Source organism: Papilio machaon, chromosome 20, assembly GCF_912999745.1.
Source record: "Papilio machaon chromosome 20, ilPapMach1.1, whole genome shotgun sequence".
NCBI lineage: Eukaryota > Metazoa > Arthropoda > Insecta > Lepidoptera > Papilionidae > Papilio > Papilio machaon.
In genome coordinates, this window is record NC_060005.1 from 828,063 (window position 1) to 849,557 (window position 21,495).

Below are 21,495 nucleotides of genomic sequence, written 5' to 3' on the forward strand. Positions count from 1 at the left end.
AGAATAAACATCACAAACTAATAAAGACGTCAATGTCAATGAATGACGTTTGACAAGACATGTGGAAGATCGAAATGTCATAACAAACAGAAATTTATTAAATATATGAAGTTTTTGAGAATTTTGAAGAAAATGTCTGAGGTTTGACCATTTAAGTAGTTGTTTATTACGTTTCTTAAAGAAATTAAACTAAATTAAGTATTTACCCTTTATCAACTAACCTTTAATTTGCTATACATTTTTGAAAAAAATATTTTTAAATTGAGCTTAACAAAAATTTTTGTCCATATCTTATTTATTGCTTAAGTGAAAATTTTTCTAGACCATCATGAAGATGGAAGAGTCAACATTGGAAATAAAATCATTAAAAACTATAAAAGAAGGGCAAGCTGAAATTTGTCTAAAGACGGATAAAGTATTTTATAATCCAGTACAAGAGTTTAATCGAGACCTCAGTATTGCTGTGTTGAGTGTGTTTACTGAAGAATTTATTGCTGAAAAACTTGCATTCAAACAAAAGAAAACACAGAATGTTAATTCTGATATTAATAACGGTAACAATCAGGTAAAGTTTTACTTGTAAAATATCTTGAGTATAGCTTTACTTTAGTTCAATCCATGCAACTCAAAGTCCACCATAGTTGCCTGAGGTTTAAAAATAATTTATGTTATGTTCTTGCCCTTTGGTGGCAATGTGCATGAGCTGAAGATGACATTGGTTAAAACCAAGTTAAACCTTTGATGATTTGTGTATATACTCTTACGTAATAAATCTACAAATAATTATATTCGTTTTTCTTAATGTTTTATTAATTTTGGAATATGAAACTATGCATCAGTTTTTAAAATTAACGTTGCATTCATTGTTCTGTAATTTATAATAAAATGTTTAAATTACAGATACCAGTGACAATCTTAGAAGCACTATCTGCCACTGGCTTACGGAGCATCCGTTATGCTAAAGAAGTGCCAAATATTAGTAAAATTATAGCCAATGATTTATCGAAGGATGCTGTTAATACGATTCAAGAGAATATAATCCATAATAATGTTCAAAAAATAATTGAAACCAGTCATGATGATGCATGGTAAGTATTTTTTGTCGAAAACTGGTTTCATCATTATCAGCTCACTATATGTCCCCACCGAGGGATTCGGAGCCTACTCTAAGTTAGTGTTGACTGGGCCATAGTCACCCACACTGCCTCATGTTGGTTGGTCGACTTCACACATATCATTGAATTTCTTTCACCATAAGAATGCCGGATAAATGTACATATGTATATAAAAAAATTGAAAAACATATTGGTACATGGCGAGATTCGAACCCAGGACCTGCTGATTGCAAGTCCAGTGCTTAACCTCTGAGCCACTGAAGGCCACCTGAATTCGCTAAAATAGCGAGGCGACCGTTGCTCATAGACGTAAATGCAGATACGCTGCCTACCTTAATTCAATGGAGAAGGGGACGCAAAGAGGTTATTTCCCCATCCTATGTGTCCTCTCTTCCGCCAAATCCACTTCCCCTTCCCATCCTTTCCTAATAAGAAAAAGGTAGGAAGGGGAAGATGACTAAAATTACGCCTCCTCTATCCAGGTTCGACTGTATATTGTTATAAAAATATATGGGGTTGTTCGGAAAGTCATATCGTTTTTATTTCTATTTTCTATGTTTAATTATGCCTTTATCAGCTCCAACCAACCTTCCAGGACGTGGTGCATCTTCGTCGAAAATACACGAATCCTAAGTCGAGAAAGAACGAAATGACTTTCCGAACGACCTATTAGAATTCATTATGCAAGATATTTTTAATGATATAGAAGTCTTGGTAAGAGTCTTTGGCGTTGTCTTTAATGTAGTCCATTATGTTTTTTTTTTTTTCAGTATGCTGATGTACAAACATAAGCATCCACTGGAACGCTTCACGGTTATAGACTTAGACCCGTATGGATGTCCTTCAATCTTCTTAGACTCTGCGGTACAGAGTGTACAAGATGGCGGCTTGTTGCTTGTCACCGCGACTGACATGGCGGTTTTGGCGGGAAACTCACCCGAAACTTGCTATAGTAAATATGGTGCTATTAGTTTGAAGACAAAGTGTTGCCATGAAATGGTAAGTCATAAATAAAAAATAGTTTTATTTACCTTATTTGTTGTTTAAGTTTCTTTTTTTAATTTGGGTTGTTATAACATATATGTTTTGTTTAACAATATACAGTGAAATGATATGAAATAGTAAATTTGCTGTGAACTTGTAGTATATTTCAACAAAACCACAAACCTATGTGATTATAATTTTTTTTAAAGTGAACTTTAATTTCTAGGCGTTAAGGATTTTATTACAATGCATAGAGTCCCACGCTAATCGATATGGTCGCTACACAGTCCCTATGCTGAGCATATCTGCTGACTTCTACATACGTGTATTTGTTAAAGTTTATTCCGGAGCAATTCATTGCAAGAAAACTACAAGGTAAGTGGCATAATAACGAAATTTAAAAAAAAAACACTTTTTTTAATAAATCTAATAAGTAAACCTATCAGGTTACATACTGAACTATTTGTAATCATTTTTATTTTAAAGTAGCTGTCACTAAATTTAAAAAAAAAACGTAGGTAGCCTATTTGTCTGTGTAGTCTAGACTATAATCAATATCTATGTCAAATTTCATCAAAATCCATTCAACCGTTTCAGATATATCTTCAAACAATAATTCATCCATCCATTCATCTGAACAATAGCATTTATTTTAGTAAGATTTTTTACTACATTTAACAAGTACCAATATACCATCAGACATTATTTCCTGTATTTATATAAATGAGTTCGTTCATATTATTTCAGCAAACTATCTATGGTCCATCAATGTGTGGGTTGTGATAATATAACCCTTCAACCGCTGGGTGGTTTCAAAGACAACCCCACAGAACGGAATCCAGGACAGATGAAGGCATATTTACCCACCGGACCAGCTGTGGGTGAGCGCTGCACTAATTGTAATCAAAAACATCATGTAAGTTTATTTAAAACAACACAATTTGACACAACTCACGCCTATAACACAGAGGGGTAGGCAGAGATCGCAGACCTAATTTGATGTGGCCAAATGAAGCTCCGCAATCCACTTTTCGCCATTTCGGGAAAAAGAACGTGACGGGTGGGGAGCCGCGCCGCCATCTTTAAAAAAAAACGCGATTTTTCAATTTAAAAAAAAATCCCTAATGAATTTATCTCTATGACACTTAAGGGTGATATACTATCAAATGACACCTCACTTGTGCAAATCGGTTTAGTCTTTTAAGCTTCAGAAGGTTACAATGAAATTCATAAAAATGACTTTTTATGAATTTCATTGTAACTTTCTGAATAATTTTTTCTACCGTTTTGTGTCGGGCAAAAAAGGTAGCGTTTGATCTTTAATTAATCTTAATATTAGTTTATCATAAATTTACAGCTAGGTGGTCCAATCTGGTCAGCACCAATCCATGATGAGGTCTTCGTATCCAAGGTCCTGACGCACGTGCAGGAGCACCCGGATCTCTTTGGTACAGCCAAGCGGTTAGACGGAGTACTGTCTATGGTCAGGGAAGAACTTATGGATGCACCACTCTATTATATCTTGGATAAAATGTTTGGTAGAGTTCACTGTGAGACAATGCCCATGCTGGTTATGAGGTATAGTTATTACATCTTACTAATATTATAAACTAGCTTTTACCCGCAACTCCGTCCGCGCGGAATAAAAAAAAATAGAAAACAGGATAAAAATTATCCTATGTCCGTTTCCTGGTTCTAAGCTACCTGCCCACCAATTTTCAGTCAAATTGATTCAGCCGTTCTCGAGTTATAAATAGTGTAACTAACACGACTTTCTTTTATATATATAGATGTGAATATTTAGATGGATGGATGAATGTTTGTTTGAAAGTATCTCCGGAACGGCTCAACAGATCTCGATGAAATTTGTCACAGATGTAGAACACAGTCTGGAATAACACATAGGGTACTAATTAAGTTTTTTTTTAATCCCCCATGAACGGAGTCGCGTGAGTGAATCTTGATATGGTAGATGTTGCTGATGGGATCACTATCAAACCAAAAAGACACTTAAGGACTGATAAGGAAAATATTTATTCCAATTTAAACATATTGGAAATAATTCAGTTGATACAGGATCATTATTAAATATGTATACAAAGGTTAAACAGTTATTTTAGATTACTAGACATCTTACTTCTTTGAGAATATTAACGGAATTAAATTATTATGACATAATTCAATCTATTGAAAATAAAACTAGTATTCTTAATTTAAAGTAATTTAAATATACTACATAAAAAGCCAAGTAGGTCAAAGTTATCTAGGAGTATGTATACTCTGAGATTACCAATCAACAGTGAAAGCTAGTTATTATTTAAAATATTTCAGGTCAGCAATTCTGAACGCCGGGTACAAAGTGTCATATTCTCATGCGGCCAAATTGTCAGTTAAAACAGCGGCGCCTGCGCATGTAGTTTGGGACATTGTACGCACCTGGGAGAAAAGTCATCCTGTTAAACCTGCTAAGTCAGTTTTTATGCTAAATTTCCACTAGTTTATAACACTTTTTGTTTAGTCAAAGCAGAAGACTAATTGACAACTCATTAAAATTGGATAAATCAATTAGACCATAAATATAGCAAATTTGAGATGTAGCTATTTTCATATATTCAAGGTGGCGACCACATGAATTCGCAAAAATGGCGAAGCAACCTGTCCATAGTCATTCGCAATTGCAGATACGTTGCCTACCCTCAATCGACGAAGGATGAGACGCACAAAAAGAGAATATTTAACCTTCCTATGCATCTCCTCCTCCATCAAATTCACCTCCCCTTCCCATCTTTTCCTTATAAGGAAAAGAGGCCTAAAATTTGGACTCCAGCTCCACACTCATCAGACTGTACTTGGAATTACTTCCACTTGACGCCTGTCTTATATATTGTTTTTCTTATTTTTTTGCGTATTTTATTTTCAATTATAAACAGGTTAGAAGCAGATCCGGTAGCAAATCACATTTTAAGCCAGGATACGAAGACAGCAATAGACCTAAGCGAGAGAGCAGACGCGAATCCTGTCAGCCGACGTGATGGACGCTTAAGGTTTCAGTTCAATCCCACTCCATATTGGGGACCTGGTTCAAGAGCTGCTATCAAGTTAGTATTTGCATATGAAAAACATAAACTTTATATAATGTTACCAACAAAGAAAATCATAAAATTCAACAGTCTGATAAAATAAAAAATAATATTAAATTCAACATAAATGTTGTCATTTATCTCTGAGTTGTATACTTCATTTTTTTAATGTGTCATTTAATCTAATGGTAAATTTTTTAACAGTGTCGGTGATGATAAAATGTCGAAAGCGATAAAAAATCAGAACAAGCACAAAAATAAAGAGCGGCGACAAGGAAAGCGAGAGCACTCGCCGAGGAGTGACGAAGAAACCCGCAAAATTCATGCCAAGACAGATGATGAAAATATTTAAATAAAAATTAAAATCTTTTGAATATTTTATTTCTTGCCACTTGATATATAGCATAGATGCAAATCTATTCATCTTCTCACATCATTAAGCAAAGTTGGGGGAACTAACAAAAAGGAAATGGAATATGTGCTAATTAAACGGTTGCAAAAGCAGTTATTCTAGAAACTGAGTGCATTGTGAAGAGGTTCCTTTCTATGTAGCCCTATCTCTGGTTGCAATATGTCAAAAAAATAAATATAATAATAATAATATATTTTACCTTTATTTGCTACAAGAAGTTATCTGGTTTTATTTTTAACGTTTTTGGAAAACATCGTTTCTGAAAGGAACTTAAATTGTCAATGTCATATGCGCGACATTTCTTCAAACAAATTACGAATATAATGCGACAAATTTCAGAGGCCTTATAAGCTCTACTAGATTGTAGCTTGTTCCATTATAACTCACTTAAAAATAGAGTATTACTAAATTTAGTAGGGTAACATCTCTGTGACGATTCATGAATTCGTGATTGAACAATGACCACAATAGGAAGTATAAAGCAAGACAAACTCCCGATTTACCTTATCAAATTATTGTATTAAACACTTCGTTCACGGTCGCACGTGCTCATTTATCAGTTATTTGTTTAGTGACATGTAAGTTGACTTGTGAACTCATTGTTTATAGACAAAAATTGTTGTAGAAATAAATAATGTTTTCTTCATCGATAATGTCGTATGTAATTGCTATAATTGCATTTTTATTGCACACTTCTGCATACGGACAGGACAGAACGGTAAGATTTATATGATTTCCGTTTGAATTACATATACAAAGAATTTGCGTGTGGCTTGATTACGCAGTCTATTTACTATTTAAATTGTGATATTTTGCAATAGACGAAAGTTTTTTTTTACCTTGAAAGAACACAAACAAATAATTTCACTAAATCTATTTATAAAGATGAGAATTTAAAAAAAAGGATCAAATGAAAAACAAACCCATAATAAAGACGTTTTTTGAATAATCATCTAAATATTTGCCTTCATTTAGTTCAATTGCCTTTGTTTTCCTCAAATTTATTCCAGCTACAATATTAAAAAGTTATATGACATTTGGTTTTTTACTAAACTAAACTTAAACAAAGTCTACGTATTTTTAAATGTATGCAGATTTTATTATATATCTAAAGTATTTTTCCAGATAAATGCAGAGATAAATCCGGGATGCAATAATTGCAGTTTGGAGTCCACTCTAGTTTATATAAGAGCAGAAGGGCAAACAGACACAATACATCAAGTATGGGACTTCACAAGAGGAATACCTACAATAATATTAGCAGTCTCCGGAACCAACTCATCAATGCAAATAGCCTGGGACGGTGTAAGACCGGTCAACTTTACAATGAATGAAAAAGTGCATTATAGTTTTGCTACAGCTATTGATAAGGTAATATTTTATACAATACTAGCTTTTACCCGCGACTCCGTCCGCGCGGAATAAGAAATAGAAAACGGGGTAAAAATTAACCTATGTCCGTTTGAAAGAAAGAAAGAAAGAAAGAAAAAAACATTTCTTTTTTTCTGTCCTGTCGTTTCCTGGTTCTAAGCTACCTGCCCACCAATTTTTAGTCAAATCGATTCAGCCGTTCTTGAGTTATAAATATATAAAGATTGTTACAAAATTGAGGTGCATGTATGAGATGTATGAATGTTAGCTCACATTGACTGACTGACAGACTGCAGCAAATGGAAATCTGTAGTCTCTGGCTACTCTTCTTGGTTATGGGTGTGAGTCCTATTGTTGCAGTCTAATCATAGAAATACAAATCCAGTACTTTGGATGGATGGATGTTTGTCACTATGTATCTACAAAATGGTCTATATGAAATTTAGCACAGATGTAGAACATAGTATGAAAGTACACATAGGCTAATTAATATATTTTTTTAATTTCAAGTTGCAAGCTAAAGCTAGTATATTATATAGAAGTGACCATAAATTAAATAGATTTGACCATAATCTAAAATCATATATATTATGTGTAAGTTTTTTTTTAGTAAATAGCTGGTTGGATAGTAAGTAGGATTAAAAATGTTCATTTCTTAAAATACTGACAGACAAATGCATATACAGAAGGGAAACTATTTAAATAATAGTATTTAAATTTCGAATTCTAATATTGTAATACTCAGTACTAAGTAATCCATGTTTTGTATTACATATATATAGCTGAAAATTATCAGTAAACATATGCTAAAGTTCACAATGACAAAGATATCAATTTACATTTGTCATGACTCAATGCCCTACTTAATTTGTTTAAATAAAATAGCTCTTAACTAAATGCAATTAGGTTTATTTTTCGATAACAAATGTGTTAAACATAATATGCAAAACATTTGCAACTATGAAAGTAATTGCAGCCATATGTTGATGTTGCAAAATAAATTTGATCCTATTTGACCTTATAATTTTACTAATTTTAATTTTATTCTAAACTAACGTTCGCCCGCGACTTCGTTAGCACCGAATTAAACCAAAGTAGCCTTTAATATGACCACATGCTTAGCTACTTCCCAAGTCCAGTTGTTCGGGAGATTACTCGAAACAAAATTGGTCTTGTGGACAGACAGGATTTTTTTTTTTTTTTGTGTTATTGGCAACGCAAATACGTAATGCATAAGAAATATGATTATTTCCGATATTACATACGGACACTCCATTTTAATTAATATGTACCTGACTATTACAGTGTCTAAATTGACCATTAAATTCATACTATGTCACTCTCAGATCTACGAGTACAATGACCTTGGGGACAAGGGTCGGATGGATGAGAAGAGTTGGATACACTCCCAGTCTCTGAAGAGGGTGACATGGGAGCTGAAGGAGCAGATCATCACTGAGAAGGAGGCAATGGTGCGTTTACATGGGACAATGCACCATAACAGAAGTAGAGACATCATTGATGTTAAGGTAATACAATTGTACAATATCGGTTGTAACAACCAAGTTTATGCAACCTGGCATGCCTTACAAATAATGCAATATTTATGTAAAAATAATCCGTTTAACTGACTATATATTGCCTGTCCCTTCTATATTGTTGTAAACTAATGTCTTTTATATTATAAGCATATTTTGGACTTTCAATATGAAATGGGTATACCCCCAAAGGGTCCTGAACTAACAATTGGGAGGTTACTCTATTAAAAAATCATTTTTCCCAGCTGGATCTCCTGCCTTATAAAGACTATGCGACTGAACTGCCTCACTTAATCCACACGGCTAACTCCACACTGGTAGACATCAGCTTGGTGAACTTGACCACCTCGCGGTATTACAACTCCTCGCGGTTCGCACTGCACCTGGTGCTAGTCAGTACGGACCCAGCGACTGATACTATGCATAATGTGATGAGGAAGAGTTTGGATGATGAGCACACACCTGGTGTCTTTGAGGTAACTTAATCCCTTTCTCGCTCTTACAGAAATAGTTCTAAATATTAATAAAGTTGATAAGATTGTAACTTGATTGTGTAGATAATCGAGATAAAGACACCAGCGTCGTTATCTTCTGAGATGGGCGGGTTTGTACAGTTCAGGCCTGTGGGGTACACACAGCACGAGCGCAACGTAGGCTCATCTACAATAGCGCATGTCTCCGACTTCAACAGGTACCTAACTTCATGTCCTTGTCAACTTTTTCAATCCATCCATACTTTCTTTGGTCTTCTACTTTTGTATCTATTCTGTATCCGTTTTCAGGACATCGTTACCTGATTGGAGCACCCTGAAGACATTCTACAAAGGTTATGATGAGGGTAATCTGTTAGTACAAGATATGGTGGTGTGCTTTGGTGAGCCCGGAGATGGCTTTTACAAGAGATACAACTATACTGCATGGTAAGTATACGAAAGATTTCATTTATTATTAACTGTCTCCTGCGACTTTGTCCATGCAAAATTTTAAAAAAAACTTGATAAGTAGTCTATGTGTTTTTCCAGACTATGTTTTATATCTGTGCCAAATTTCATCAAGATCTGTTGAGCCGTTCTTGAGATACCTTCAAACAAATATCCATCCATCCAAACATTCACATTTATAATATTAGTAACATTGTAATAATACTGCATTTTTTTACTAATATTTAGCTATTAATAACAGTACCTTAGATATATTATAGGAGACAGAATGATAGTTCTAAAAAAATGACTAGATAGGTTTGTTTTAAAGTCTCAATTCTATTTAATTTGACTATACGTCGTTTTATAAACCGACTGATTTAGTAGGCTAATGTTTTTCGCGAGTATGTAACTTTGTCACTCCCTAGAGATTAAACAACTGAACTGATTTTGCCGAGCGAGGTGTCAGTCGATTCCTTCCACTCAGTGTCGATGATTTATTAGTTCCTAGGTCTAAATCATAGTCTATTGACAATTCCCCCCCTCCCTCTAGGTCATACACAATAGGATACGGTGCTCCGCCAATGGAGGGGTTCTCATTGTTCGTGATCGTGATAATATCAGTGGGTCTGGGTGTGCCCGTGTTGCTCGCACTGTCCGGTGTACTGTACGCGGTGCGCCGCAAGTACAGACACAACCCGCCCACACGACTCATCAACGAAGACTGACCCTATAGTTACACTTTGATGGATTCTTATACAGAAATATTTGTTAGAAATTAACCAAATACCGCATACAAAGACAACGATTTCCTCGTTTTTTTTTTTGTTGACTTATAATGTACTTTTTTTTTTTTATTGTTATCGAAGCACTAAGCGTTTGAAGTCTTAAAAAAAAGATTTTTTTGAAGAATTATTTTTACATCTAATTTTGGATTAATGTCATAGATCTAAATAAACTATAATGTGCAAAAAAAATTATCCCACCTTAATAATTAATGCAGTAAAGGTTTAAATTCCAGATCAAATTTACGTGTTTTTACTTAATTTTTTTTTGACAATATGAGAATATGGAATATTAGGAGTCTGGAAATTATTTATTTGTAGTTTGTCTTTTTTAAAACTTATGATGCAATTTAAGTTATTTTTACATACATGTCAATGCATTTTTTTGATAATTTCATATTGAGAACTAGATTTTAATTTGCTCTCCATACCTTTGTTAATTAAAAAAAATTGCTCGTTTTTTTTATAAGGACTCTATGTTTAATTTATAGCTAAGGTAAAATATAACTTTCTGAAAGTATTCTTACGCTATTTTTCTATTATGAATTTATTTATCACTTTGGAATTATTTATTTGTTATAATTTCGAAAAACATTTCTTTAATTATTCGACTATCTATGTAACTATATTTTTTTTAAATAAGAGCAGACCTATATCAATTTTGTAAAAAAAAAAATTGGATACGATTTTTTTCTAATTGATCTAAAATCATACCATGGGTTTTCACTGATGAATATCTTAGCTCATTCATATATAAATAGTTTTAAAATATATTTAAATGTAGGCTCTCATTAACTATTATATTAGTAATTGCGGAAAAAAAAAAATTTCATACTACTTTTTCTAAATAAAAAATCACTTCGCAAAAAAATCTTTCTCTTATTTATTGTTTGTCAAATCTATTTGTATATATTTTTCAAATGCCTTAAGTTTTTAATTATGTAAATATCTTGTCTTTCTGTGCATTGGAAGATGTTTTAGATGAATTTGTAAATAATTTTTTTTTAAGTTATTATTTTATTTTAGTTTTGTAATGATTTAGACATTATTTCTGATGTGATATTGATTTGAATTAACTATGTAACTTTATGTTTATGTAAAAAATAAAATTATAAAATATATATTAAATAGTATTTTCTTTTAAACAACATACTACATATTTAACTATGAGTGTTGTTTACAGAAGCTATTTTATATGTCTTTTTAGTGATATGTTGGATTAGATCAGCGGAGGAATTGTTTTGCACCGCATTATATAGAAATAAATTTTCCAAGTTAGCGGCTTCAAGACTGAAGAGGCACTGGAAGAAGTCATATGTTATACCTTTCTTACTCTTTGAAAATAAGAGACAATAGTGGAATTTCAAGTTAATTAAAATTTTAATACAAACTAGCTTTTGCCCGCGACTCCATTCGCGCGGAATAAAAAAAATGCACACAAGATAAAAAGTTCCTATGTCCGTCTCCTAGTTCTAAGCTACCTCCCCATCAATTTTCAGCTAAATCAGTTCGACCGATCTTGAGTTATAAATAGTGTAACTAACACAACTTTCTTTTATATATATAGATAGAAGATATAATTGGTTATAATAATAAATTATATCTCGACACATATTTACATGTTGCAAACTGTGCAGTGAAATTAACACTTAACCTAAGATGACCTGTAGCCGGACGAGATACTACGCGTTATTGTAATTATATACATTATCTGTTATGTAATGTTTACAAACAGAATAAAAATTAATTTTATGATAACCACAGCTGGGCACAGTTAATCGAAAAGTTAACTTCGTTAATTCGTTAATTAAAAAATTAACTTCGTTAATCGTTAAAGCGTTAAATTCTCGAAAATTTAACGCAAGTTAAAGTTAATCGTTAACAGTTAACCATACCAAAATTATACATACTAATTTCACACTTATTGTGGCGACACTTGTTTAAAATAGTAATTTGACTATAGTACTATACTATAGTACATTCTATAACACATTAGTATTAGAGACAAGTATGAATGCAGTATAGTATATTTCATTACGAGTGCGGAAAGCCTGACCCGAGCCGAGGCGCAGCCGAAGATGAGGGTTGACAGTTGGAACAAGTTGTAATGACGGTACCGCACATGTACTAAACAACTATTTTTAATATAGTTGCAAAAAATGAAGCAATTTAATAGAATAAAAACACAATAAACTCAACTGAAATGTTTGAAAAATGGCGCCAACCGTAAAAGAATACAGAGATTTTTTTGTTTTCTTCACCCATTCTGGGTAGGCAAAGGGAACTATGCCCAAACGGCCAAGTCTTCAGTAGATTATTTTTATTGATATGAAAAGAAAATGAAATTTAATGAGATGAAATAAAATGAAACCTAACCTAATTCATTGAATCAAATCATCAAATCTGATATTGTAACAAATTAGGAGCTTCTTTTTAGAAATTTTTGCATGAATCATAAAAACTTCAATGATTCTTTTTTTTTTTGTAAAAACTTCGTGGTTGGTTTTTTCTTTTTAATAGACATTATTTTGACAGTTGGGAAAGAGAACGCAAAAGCTGAAGAAAAAGACGAGTAAAAAAGTGTTTTAATACAGTTGCTCAAAAAGTGACGTATTGCAGGGACGAAGAGCGTTCGGAATGTGGGCTATTACATACTCTTGCTTTTATATACTCGTAATGCAATAAACTACATATTTCGAACCTTCTTTTGATTTTGTCCTGTTGATCACGTCTTTCCCGGACGCTCTGATGCATCACACTTGCACGCAAACTTCACATATATTAAACAATTATAAACTCGTTCGTTCACCATTCAAGTCGCCGACAGTCGCCCAACATAGCTGAACTTACGAGCGTGGCGTGGCACGTAATTTAAACAAAATGACAGCACGTCTCCAAGTTTCTAATTTAACGATTAACGGACTTTTATTAACGGAAGCTGAGTTTAACGGAAGTTAACAAAAGCGTTAACACTTTTTGAAGTTAACTTAAAAGTTAATCCGTTAAGCAAAATGTTAACTTCGTTAATTAACGATTAACGGATTAACGAGTTAATGCCCAGCTCTGATGATAACATTTATTAAGGTATAGGAGTGTCGGTGGCTTAAAGGTTAAGTAAGCACTTGACTTGGCAATCTGCAGGTCCTGAATTCGAATCCTACTATGGACCAATCTTTCGATTTACATATGTATTTATCCGACTTACAGTGAAGGAAAACATCTTGCAACCTGCACATATCTGTGAAAACATTCAAAGATATGTGTGAAGTCAACCCGCACTGGGTCAATGTGATTCACTATGACCTGGACACCCTTAGGGTAGGCTCAGAGCCCCTCAGTGATATTGATAGGTGTTTTCAAACATCTAGACAGCTCGGAATTTCGCTCGAATCACTGCACACAAGACAATTTGAGGTGTAGAAAAGAATGCAATGAAAGGGCATTGCGCAGTGCGAAGTTGTCCTTGTGTCGCCACAAAGATTGTAACGCCCTACAGGCAAATTTTGAATATGTTACTTTTTTAAAGTTTATTAGAACTTAGACATTCATTAGAATTGTGTTTGTTGTTTTGGGATGCCGAAGGGTGTTTAAATAAAACAATTATTGCTTCATAAAGTAAATAAAAGTTTAAGTATTTAAGGATTTTTTGTGTAAAAAGTAAAGCCAACGAGTCTATCACATAAGAGTGCTAAATCTTCAGTCAAGAGATCCAAGATAAATAATACCGTTCAAGTTAGACAATCCAATATGGCGCGCCTGTCAAACTTAAAGTTTGCCCAAGACGGCGCCACAAAGTTCAACAACGAATTATCGTCATTTTCATAAGTATTGTCTTTTTGAACTGGCGAAAAATTGTTCGTTTGAGTATTCTGAGGAGTAAATAATTGCCTTTTAGCTTGTTTCTTTTCCTTTCTGTAGTTATTACTTGTGTTATGTTTGCTGCCACTTGCATTGCCCGCATGATTTTCTTGGACATGATTTCTTTGGACGCTGTTCCCTTGGTTACTGTGACCGTTATTCTTAAATTTATGTTCATTCTGATATTCTTGGATCTCATTTTGTAAACCCGATGAGATCTTCTGTTTGTTTTTGTTCGTAACAGATTCTAATTCGCCCATAGACTTGTGTCTCATTCTCCTCGTGCTATTATACACTCTGGTACTTCTTTCTGCTACCCATCGCCTCATACGTTTCACGAAGGGTACAACCATAAAGAAAGCATTGGGTCCCACACCGATTTTCACTTTAGGTGTCATATCTTTCCTATTTGATGGCAGATCTGCTAATGGGAACCACTCACATGCCTTAATTTCATTTCTGGTACGAGGCTGGAACTTTGTATCCCTTGGTATATAACCTATTATGTACAGGCGGACAATTTGATCATGTATTATAGCTTCTATATAGTCATTCTTGTTAATCAATTTACTTATATCAAAGCCCGTTTCTTCTAACACCTGAAAAAATAATGTAGTAACCTTATCCATTGATCCTCAATCTACTTTATCAGTGGAAGAGGAACACTTACCTCCCTTGCGGCACATTTCCAAGGTTCCTCATCCTCATTGACCTTCCCTTTAGGGAAACCCCAGGAGGCTTTAGTCCAATAGGACTGCACTAATAGGACGTGGGTCAAATCTGTATCGAGTAGGATGGCGCCATACGTAGGCACTGTCTGCTTGTACTCCCGCCAGTTGTCCAAAACTGCATCCAGACTGCTGACATGTTCTCGCAGTTGTGGCACATGCTGGAAGAACAAAGTTAAATTGTTGGTAAAATGCTCACCACGCATTTTGGTGACGTATTAAATACAACTACAATAATAGTTGGTGTTGATGACATTAATTTGTAATTGTTTTTGGATGTGATTGAGCCACATTGAAAGTTGTACAAAGCTTTTAAAATAGAAGTCTTCATACAGTAAAAAGTTTACCTGAAAAATGTGTGCAGCAAACTCCCTTATACCACATGTGTTGAGTCGTTTTGTTTCATCAGTACAATAGTAGTCTAAATAGAACCAATGTGCCAGTTCTATTTGGAAACAAATCCGAACAAGGTTGCCTCTATCCTCCGGTGGCAAGTTGATTATGAAACGGCTGTAATGTGCAAATATTTTCAGTCTATAATTTTTAAATAGAAGGGGTTAAAGATCACTGGGAACACCAAGGTGATTATCAACACCCATGGATTCAAAACTAGAGGAACTGCAGATGCATTGCCAGCCTTTAAGATAGAAATAGGCTCGTTTCTTGAAGGATCCTGAGTCATACAAATTTGGAAATACTGCCAAAGACTGATTTCAATATCTATTATATAAAATTCCCATGTCACGGGGTTCGAACTTGAACTCCTCCGAAACGGCTTGCCGATTCTCATGAAATTTTGTGAGCATATTCAATAGGTCTGAGAATCAGCCAACATCTATTTTTCATAAACCCTTCTCCCATTTAGTTTTTTTTTACTGCACGCGGATGGAGTAGTGTGCGACAGCTAGTTATTACTATAATAACTTCAACCTCTCTGTTAAGGGCAATATTGATTTAAAAATCGTTAGTATTATATATTTAACAGATATGTAACATTCAATGTTTATATTTTTTAAGGCAAACATAACTTAGTAGTAGTAATCATGATTGCAATATCTTTTATTCCATAATGCAAGATTCCAATAAGAAAACATACAGGGTATAATATAAATATAACTACTTTAACATACAGCAGAAATTGGCTTTTTCATTCTTAATATCTTAAAAAGTTTCTGTGCGTGATTAAACTAAGCATTTTTAGGATAATATGTTGCGTATCTTTTAAAATTGTATGACCGTAAAAATTGCAATATTCACTACTTAAACGTAACTTGTTTCAAATATTTTCTGTTGACGTAATTATTGTCTCCAAGGCAAATGCGTAGTGTAGACTCTGCTGCAGTGATTTTCAGCTAGGGCAGGGGCCTGAGTCCTTACCTTTGCAAAATATATCGATGGGTCGTCAATAACGTATCAGCCTAACTTTTACAATTAACAATATTCATCATTGAAATACAAACCTGCATAAATCGTCAAGAATATCTGTAGGTATGGAATGTTTGGTCTCGTGGGTATTTCCTGTCGATCCCATGATTCTTGATTAGAGGATTCTGAAAACTTTAATTCTATTACTATCTTAAACTTTGAAGTAATGTTTTCAATACCAAATTATTACTTTTATTTACTTAATGCTTGTTATGACAAAAAATAACAAAATTTTGATAAATAACAAACATTGCGCATTTATTCCAAAACCAAAAACTATGGGAAAAGCACAGATTATATTGTATGATGGCCTCAGATAAAGAATACTCGGTCCTAGACTCAGATTAAGAATCCTAGATAATGGCACTGTACTGTTCTTAGGTTTTTGTATAGAGTATACAAAGTTGATATCCGTTTCAGTCACACATTTTTATAGTGTTTTTATTGATAAAAAAGAAATATCTGTATTAAAACAAGATCCTATTTTATCTTCACTAAACCAAATAAAACGAATAAATTTTATAAATATTCACTTTTATGGTTGTGTATTGGTGCCACCGCCTTTTCTTGCATAATATTGTCTAATTTCATCCATGGTCGAAATGTCAACGTCACCTATCGTGTTTAACTTGACAACTTTAATTTGACTTAACAAGTTGGCACTTGCGCTTGCAATTTAATATTTATTGAGTTCTAGATTTTACGTTGAATTAGTTTGTAAATATCGTAACACAAATTAATAAAAGAAAAGAAAATGGATATAACACCACTATTCAAAGCTTGTATAAAAACCGTAAAGACACGGAATAAAACATTCGGTATTCAAAGTCCTAGTAATGAAGATAAGCAACGATTACACAGAACAAAACCGAAAAGCGAATTTACTTTAACCGCACAAGATATTACTTGCCAAATTACACTATTAAGAGATTTTTTATTGGAGCACAGATCAAGATATTTGAGTTTTTTTAACAATGAGACTGGAGATGAGATGAGTGACGCTGAGAGGGATCAAATCGATACTGGTGCTCAGAGAATTATCAATACATGTTCACACTTGCTAAAGGAGTTCAGAAATGATAACCGTAAGGTGGCTGTTTCACCACAAATGAGGGACTTTATGGATGCAGTAATAGACTTAATTGATACATATTTGAAAGCTGTTTGCAAAATCCACAGTGAACTTAAAGCTTTAAGAGTAAAGAGAGCTCTCGATATTCGTAAATTATCCCGTCTTGAACCTCCCACAACAAAGTCTTCAGTTAGGAATCGTTTCAATCCCAAAAAAACTGAAGAAAATATTGAGGAAAAAGTTTTTAACAGTACTGAGTCAGATGAGACTGATTTATTGAAGACCAAAATGGACTTATCGGAGAGTGAAATGGCAATAATGTCCGATGAAGGTGAATTGGATTCTGAAGAGCTACAGATGTTTGAATCTGAAAATGTTCAACTGTTAAATGAACTTAACAGTATGACCGAGGAGGTGAAACAAATTGAGAGTAAGGTGCTGCATATTGCAGAATTACAGGAAATATTCACTGAAAAGGTAATTACAATAAATTCAAATAAACTTTCATGCAATTTTAAAAGGACATTTAAACATTTTTGTAAAAGAAAATTTATTTGCAATATACACTTGAAAGATAAAATTGTTTTTAACTTATTCTTTTATTTTCCTTTCAGGTTCTTCAACAAGAGCAAGATATAGACAGGATATCGAATACAGTTGTGGGTGCAACGGAAAATGTTAAAGACGCCAATGAACAAATCAAACAAGCGATACAAAGAAATGCCGGACTACGAGTTTACATTCTATTCTTCTTACTAGTCATGTCTTTCACTCTGCTATTCTTAGATTGGTACAATGAATAAAGTATTAAAAACTTATTATTATGTATTTAAATAAAATGTTTGTTTGATATAACTTATGTCTTAAATTAAATATAAATTGATTAAAAAGCTTAATGTGATTTTTCTATTTATTCTTTTTGATTAAAGATTGCTTTCAGAAAAATCCATATTAATGTGGACATTCCATATTACCAAAATGGAAGACTAGTTTTACGTAATTGTTTACTGTTGAGATTAAACCAGACATGTTAATAAAGAATCAGTGTGAAGTTATCAATAGTAAAATAAAACCATCGAAGCCGAAACCAATCCATCCCATGCCATATGTTTTATTTCACCTGTTGGTCTATCACGAATAATGTGACATTTGTATCGTCAACGTTAATCATGTCTAAATTAGTATGAGATTTTTGTTGTACTTTAATACAAATTTTGTCGTACGGTGACGATTGTCAAAAATATTCGTGCTAGGTCCACTGTTATGGTTTGCGGATTTAAAAGATTCATACATTTATAAAGCAACTTACATTCTATTCCCTTCTACGAAGGTTGAAAATTACTCGTAGACTATCAAGGAATATACAGATATAACTGTCAATGTCAAATATTCTATATCAATTTTGATAGATAGATGCAATTGCACGCAGACGTGTTGCACTGAAATCAATAAAGCTGTTATCCCAAGTTTATTGATTAAGTCCCTCCCGGGTCTTAGCAATGGCAGTTGCCTTCGAGCTTTCCTGTGCAACGAACACGTAATCGAAGTTTTGTTTATTTCCCCGCCCTACGATATATACAAACGTCTCAATGTCAAGAAAAACAATTACCAAAATAATATCTTCGGTGGAAAGAATAATTTCGCCTAAATTATCAAAACTTACTCAAGATTGCTTCATGTTTTGCTCTGATCTTATGAATATGGCTGATGTGACCATGGCCCTGTCTGATATGGGATACGCTTTTAATGCCGGTAAGTATACGATATACAATCTAATTTGAGTTGTGTTTTGTTAAAGTTATCATTTAAAATATATACGTTATTCCACCAGAATTATTTCTCAAGTAGGAATTTTTATCCTTCAAATTTTAATGAAGATTTAAAAAACAAATAACTAAGAGTACATTTCTATAGCTAGTTCATATAAAATTAGAAAGAACTCTAATTATTTAATTACACTGTTTGAATTAATACTTTGTGTTTTTCAGATGGGCAGTTGAGGAAGCTTGGAAAGTACAAGATGCTAAGTGCAGAGCCATTTCAGTTTGACATAAGCACTGACCCAGAAGAATGTCAGGCAAATTACGAGAAGTTGGGAGCTGTTGTTACTAATTACGTATATCAACTCCTCGAGTCACAGGAGAAAATGATCCGACTGCCAGTGCCAAAAGATTCAACTCCCGAAAATGGGACCTTCATTTTCGTTTCAAGGGATTATGATTTGAAAGATGTATTGTTGGTTTTGATACAAGGTTCCGGGGCAGTTAGAGCTGGTCAATGGTCTCGAGCGTAAGTATATTAGTATTTTTATCATAAGTATAAAAAAAAACCAGTTGGATGAGTTGGTTATGTTTACAGCAGGGGCTGCTGGCTGACAAAAATTCTTGTTACTAATTTATTAATAGAACAATTAAAAAATAAATCAGAATTATATTTTACACAATAAACTAATTTTTTAACAGATTGTTATGTGATTATATATGTCAAAATATACAGCAAGTGTATTAGAAGCATATTTTTTTTTCGAAAAGAAAAAGAAAGAAATTAATTTTTAATTTCAATGTTTTCAGTTTGATCATCAATGAAAGTTTGGATGTAGGAACACAGATTCCATACGTAAGGAAAGCTATTGGTAAAGGTTATGGGGTAATGATTTTGAACCCCAATGACAATTGTCGTGGTGATAACCAAAAGATCCCTAACAGTGCTACAGGAGAAGAACATGCTAAATATGTATGGGACAATTATATAAAAGATACCAAAGCTTCAAAGATATTGATTGTGGCTCATAGCTATGGAGGAGTAATTACTGTAACCTTGGCTGATCAGTTAAAGGAAGAATTTGAACAACGAGTTAAAGGTATTGCCATGACAGATTCCGTTCATGGCTACAGCGAGTTTAAAGTTACCGATTATCTGAAAAAGGTATATTGTATAATTATTCAAATATTTAAGTATTTTTAATATGAGTTAAGCTTAATATATTTGGTTGTTTAAGGTTTCTAAAAATTGGATATCTTGCTCCACACCACTTGACACACCTATGAAAACGCCGGAGTTTGACATAACCAGAGTCTCTGCAGGTAATTTTTTTTTTTTTCTTTTAATTGTAGAATAAAATTGTCTATTATTAGCAAACTTTTCTGTTAGACAATTAGTTATTTCTTGTTATTTCTACAGGATTCTTGGAGCATTTTCAAACTTTTGAGGTAAAGAGCCTCAAGCATGATTATTGAGATATAGTGATTTTGTTTGAGCTAGGTTTTAAATATTGTGTAGATGCTAACTGTTTAAAGCTTTCAGTAAGATTCTAGTATTAATATGCAGGCGTATGGTTTTAAAATATTGTATTTTATTTAGATTTAAAAGCTTTGCGTAAAATAATAAATAATTGTAGCATATTTCATAATGTAAAATTATCTTATGTATAAGCATTATTTATTAAACTGTAAATATTTTTAACATATTTTGATATGAAATGACATTCTGGTTAATTTTGAATAACTTATAAAATATTTTTATAGAATATAACGAGATGTATGTTTATCTTATAATTTTCAATAATGTATAAAATTTGGTTAAGAGCGTCGGTGGCTCAGGGGTTAAGCACTTGACTTGCAATCTGCAGGTCCTGGGTTCGAATCCCGCCATGTACCAATGTGTTTTTCGATTTTCGATTAACATATGTACATTTATCCGACGTTCTTACGGTGAAGGAAAACATCGTGATGCAACCTGCACATATCTGAGAAGAAATTCAATGATATGTGTGAAGTCAACCAACCCACACTTGGCCAGCGTGGTTGACTATGGCCTAGTCACCCCTAACTTGGGGTAGGCTCCGAGCCCCTCGGTGGGGACATACAGTGAGCTGATGATGATGATAAAATTTGGTTTATTTTCGCTGCTGCGATACTAGTATTTTAGGCTAGAATTAAGTATACAATATGGCTAGAATAATATTTTCTAGATTTAAATTGAGATTGTATTGTGAAGAAGATAACATTTATTTTTACAGGACACCCTCGTCATGAGATGACATCAGCTAAGTGCATAGATTCCGTGTTCACCTTCTTGGAGAAGAAATTGACATCCAACTAAATTAACATATTCCATGCTACTAAGACATTTCGTGTCAAAGTAAACTCACCAGGCGAGTCAGTATTGATGGAAATTATCAAATAAATATTTTATCTTTAAAAGATTA

The 21,495-nt window shown here is 33.3% G+C and overlaps 5 protein-coding genes across 6 annotated transcripts; 4 read left to right on the forward strand and 1 right to left on the reverse strand.

The window, feature by feature from the left end:
- Positions 1 to 40: 40 nt before the first annotated feature.
- On the forward strand, positions 41 to 5,538 carry LOC106714674 (probable tRNA (guanine(26)-N(2))-dimethyltransferase). Its single transcript, XM_045682843.1, has 10 exons — positions 41 to 141; positions 323 to 565; positions 901 to 1,088; positions 1,886 to 2,114; positions 2,326 to 2,474; positions 2,847 to 3,015; positions 3,457 to 3,677; positions 4,431 to 4,568; positions 5,030 to 5,197; positions 5,384 to 5,538. The coding sequence occupies exons 1-10, from the start codon at positions 43 to 45 to the stop codon at positions 5,529 to 5,531; spliced, it is 1,752 nt and encodes a 583-aa protein (XP_045538799.1). The 5' UTR covers positions 41 to 42; the 3' UTR covers positions 5,532 to 5,538.
- Positions 5,539 to 6,021: 483 nt separating this feature from the next.
- Positions 6,022 to 10,241, forward strand: LOC106714650 (glycosylated lysosomal membrane protein B). Its single transcript, XM_045682848.1, has 7 exons — positions 6,022 to 6,309; positions 6,717 to 6,962; positions 8,309 to 8,491; positions 8,746 to 8,976; positions 9,058 to 9,191; positions 9,283 to 9,420; positions 9,974 to 10,241. The coding sequence occupies exons 1-7, from the start codon at positions 6,226 to 6,228 to the stop codon at positions 10,146 to 10,148; spliced, it is 1,191 nt and encodes a 396-aa protein (XP_045538804.1). The 5' UTR covers positions 6,022 to 6,225; the 3' UTR covers positions 10,149 to 10,241.
- A 3,573-nt stretch (positions 10,242 to 13,814) lies between these two features.
- LOC106714651 (m7GpppN-mRNA hydrolase) lies at positions 13,815 to 16,548 on the reverse strand. Of its 2 annotated transcripts, XM_045682830.1 has the most exons (5): positions 16,417 to 16,548; positions 16,252 to 16,341; positions 15,139 to 15,301; positions 14,734 to 14,952; positions 13,815 to 14,662 (listed from the first exon to the last, which is right to left on the reverse strand). In XM_045682830.1, exons 2-5 carry the CDS (start codon positions 16,320 to 16,322, stop codon positions 13,934 to 13,936), a joined length of 1,182 nt encoding a protein of 393 aa, XP_045538786.1. In that variant the 5' UTR covers positions 16,323 to 16,341; positions 16,417 to 16,548; the 3' UTR covers positions 13,815 to 13,933. The 2 variants fall into 2 exon arrangements, with proteins under 2 accessions (XP_045538786.1, XP_045538785.1); XM_045682829.1 differs by having other exon boundaries at positions 16,252 to 16,548.
- Positions 16,549 to 16,836: 288 nt separating this feature from the next.
- On the forward strand, positions 16,837 to 18,100 carry LOC106714677 (syntaxin-18). Its single transcript, XM_014507778.2, has 2 exons — positions 16,837 to 17,765; positions 17,903 to 18,100. The coding sequence occupies exons 1-2, from the start codon at positions 16,971 to 16,973 to the stop codon at positions 18,089 to 18,091; spliced, it is 984 nt and encodes a 327-aa protein (XP_014363264.1). The 5' UTR covers positions 16,837 to 16,970; the 3' UTR covers positions 18,092 to 18,100.
- A 541-nt stretch (positions 18,101 to 18,641) lies between these two features.
- LOC106714672 (FAM172 family protein homolog CG10038) lies at positions 18,642 to 21,478 on the forward strand. The gene is made up of 5 exons (XM_014507773.2): positions 18,642 to 19,040; positions 19,277 to 19,577; positions 19,859 to 20,213; positions 20,287 to 20,371; positions 21,307 to 21,478. The coding sequence occupies exons 1-5, from the start codon at positions 18,878 to 18,880 to the stop codon at positions 21,387 to 21,389; spliced, it is 987 nt and encodes a 328-aa protein (XP_014363259.1). The 5' UTR covers positions 18,642 to 18,877; the 3' UTR covers positions 21,390 to 21,478.
- Positions 21,479 to 21,495: the final 17 nt, after the last annotated feature.

Excerpts from the sequence above, each read along its gene's own strand:
- LOC106714674 (XM_045682843.1), top strand. The coding sequence starts at position 43 with ATGACGTTTGACAAGACATGTGGAAGATCGAAATGTCATAACAAACAG. Across the intron at positions 2,475-2,846 it reads CATTGCAAGAAAACTACAAG|CAAACTATCTATGGTCCATC; the intron begins GTAAGTGGCATA and ends ATATTATTTCAG. Across the intron at positions 4,569-5,029 it reads CATCCTGTTAAACCTGCTAA|GTTAGAAGCAGATCCGGTAG; the intron begins GTCAGTTTTTAT and ends AATTATAAACAG.
- LOC106714650 (XM_045682848.1), top strand. The coding sequence starts at position 6,226 with ATGTTTTCTTCATCGATAATGTCGTATGTAATTGCTATAATTGCATTT. Across the intron at positions 9,192-9,282 it reads CATGTCTCCGACTTCAACAG|GACATCGTTACCTGATTGGA; the intron begins GTACCTAACTTC and ends ATCCGTTTTCAG. Across the intron at positions 9,421-9,973 it reads AGATACAACTATACTGCATG|GTCATACACAATAGGATACG; the intron begins GTAAGTATACGA and ends CCCTCCCTCTAG.
- LOC106714651 (XM_045682830.1), bottom strand. The coding sequence starts at position 16,322 with ATGGGATCGACAGGAAATACCCACGAGACCAAACATTCCATACCTACA. Across the intron at positions 15,302-16,251 it reads ATTCTTGACGATTTATGCAG|CCGTTTCATAATCAACTTGC; the intron begins GTTTGTATTTCA and ends TGCACATTACAG. Across the intron at positions 14,953-15,138 it reads TTGCTGCACACATTTTTCAG|CATGTGCCACAACTGCGAGA; the intron begins GTAAACTTTTTA and ends TTGTTCTTCCAG.
- LOC106714677 (XM_014507778.2), top strand. The coding sequence starts at position 16,971 with ATGGATATAACACCACTATTCAAAGCTTGTATAAAAACCGTAAAGACA. Across the intron at positions 17,766-17,902 it reads AGGAAATATTCACTGAAAAG|GTTCTTCAACAAGAGCAAGA; the intron begins GTAATTACAATA and ends TTTTCCTTTCAG.
- LOC106714672 (XM_014507773.2), top strand. The coding sequence starts at position 18,878 with ATGTCAAGAAAAACAATTACCAAAATAATATCTTCGGTGGAAAGAATA. Across the intron at positions 19,041-19,276 it reads GGGATACGCTTTTAATGCCG|ATGGGCAGTTGAGGAAGCTT; the intron begins GTAAGTATACGA and ends TGTGTTTTTCAG. Across the intron at positions 20,372-21,306 it reads CATAACCAGAGTCTCTGCAG|GACACCCTCGTCATGAGATG; the intron begins GTAATTTTTTTT and ends TTATTTTTACAG.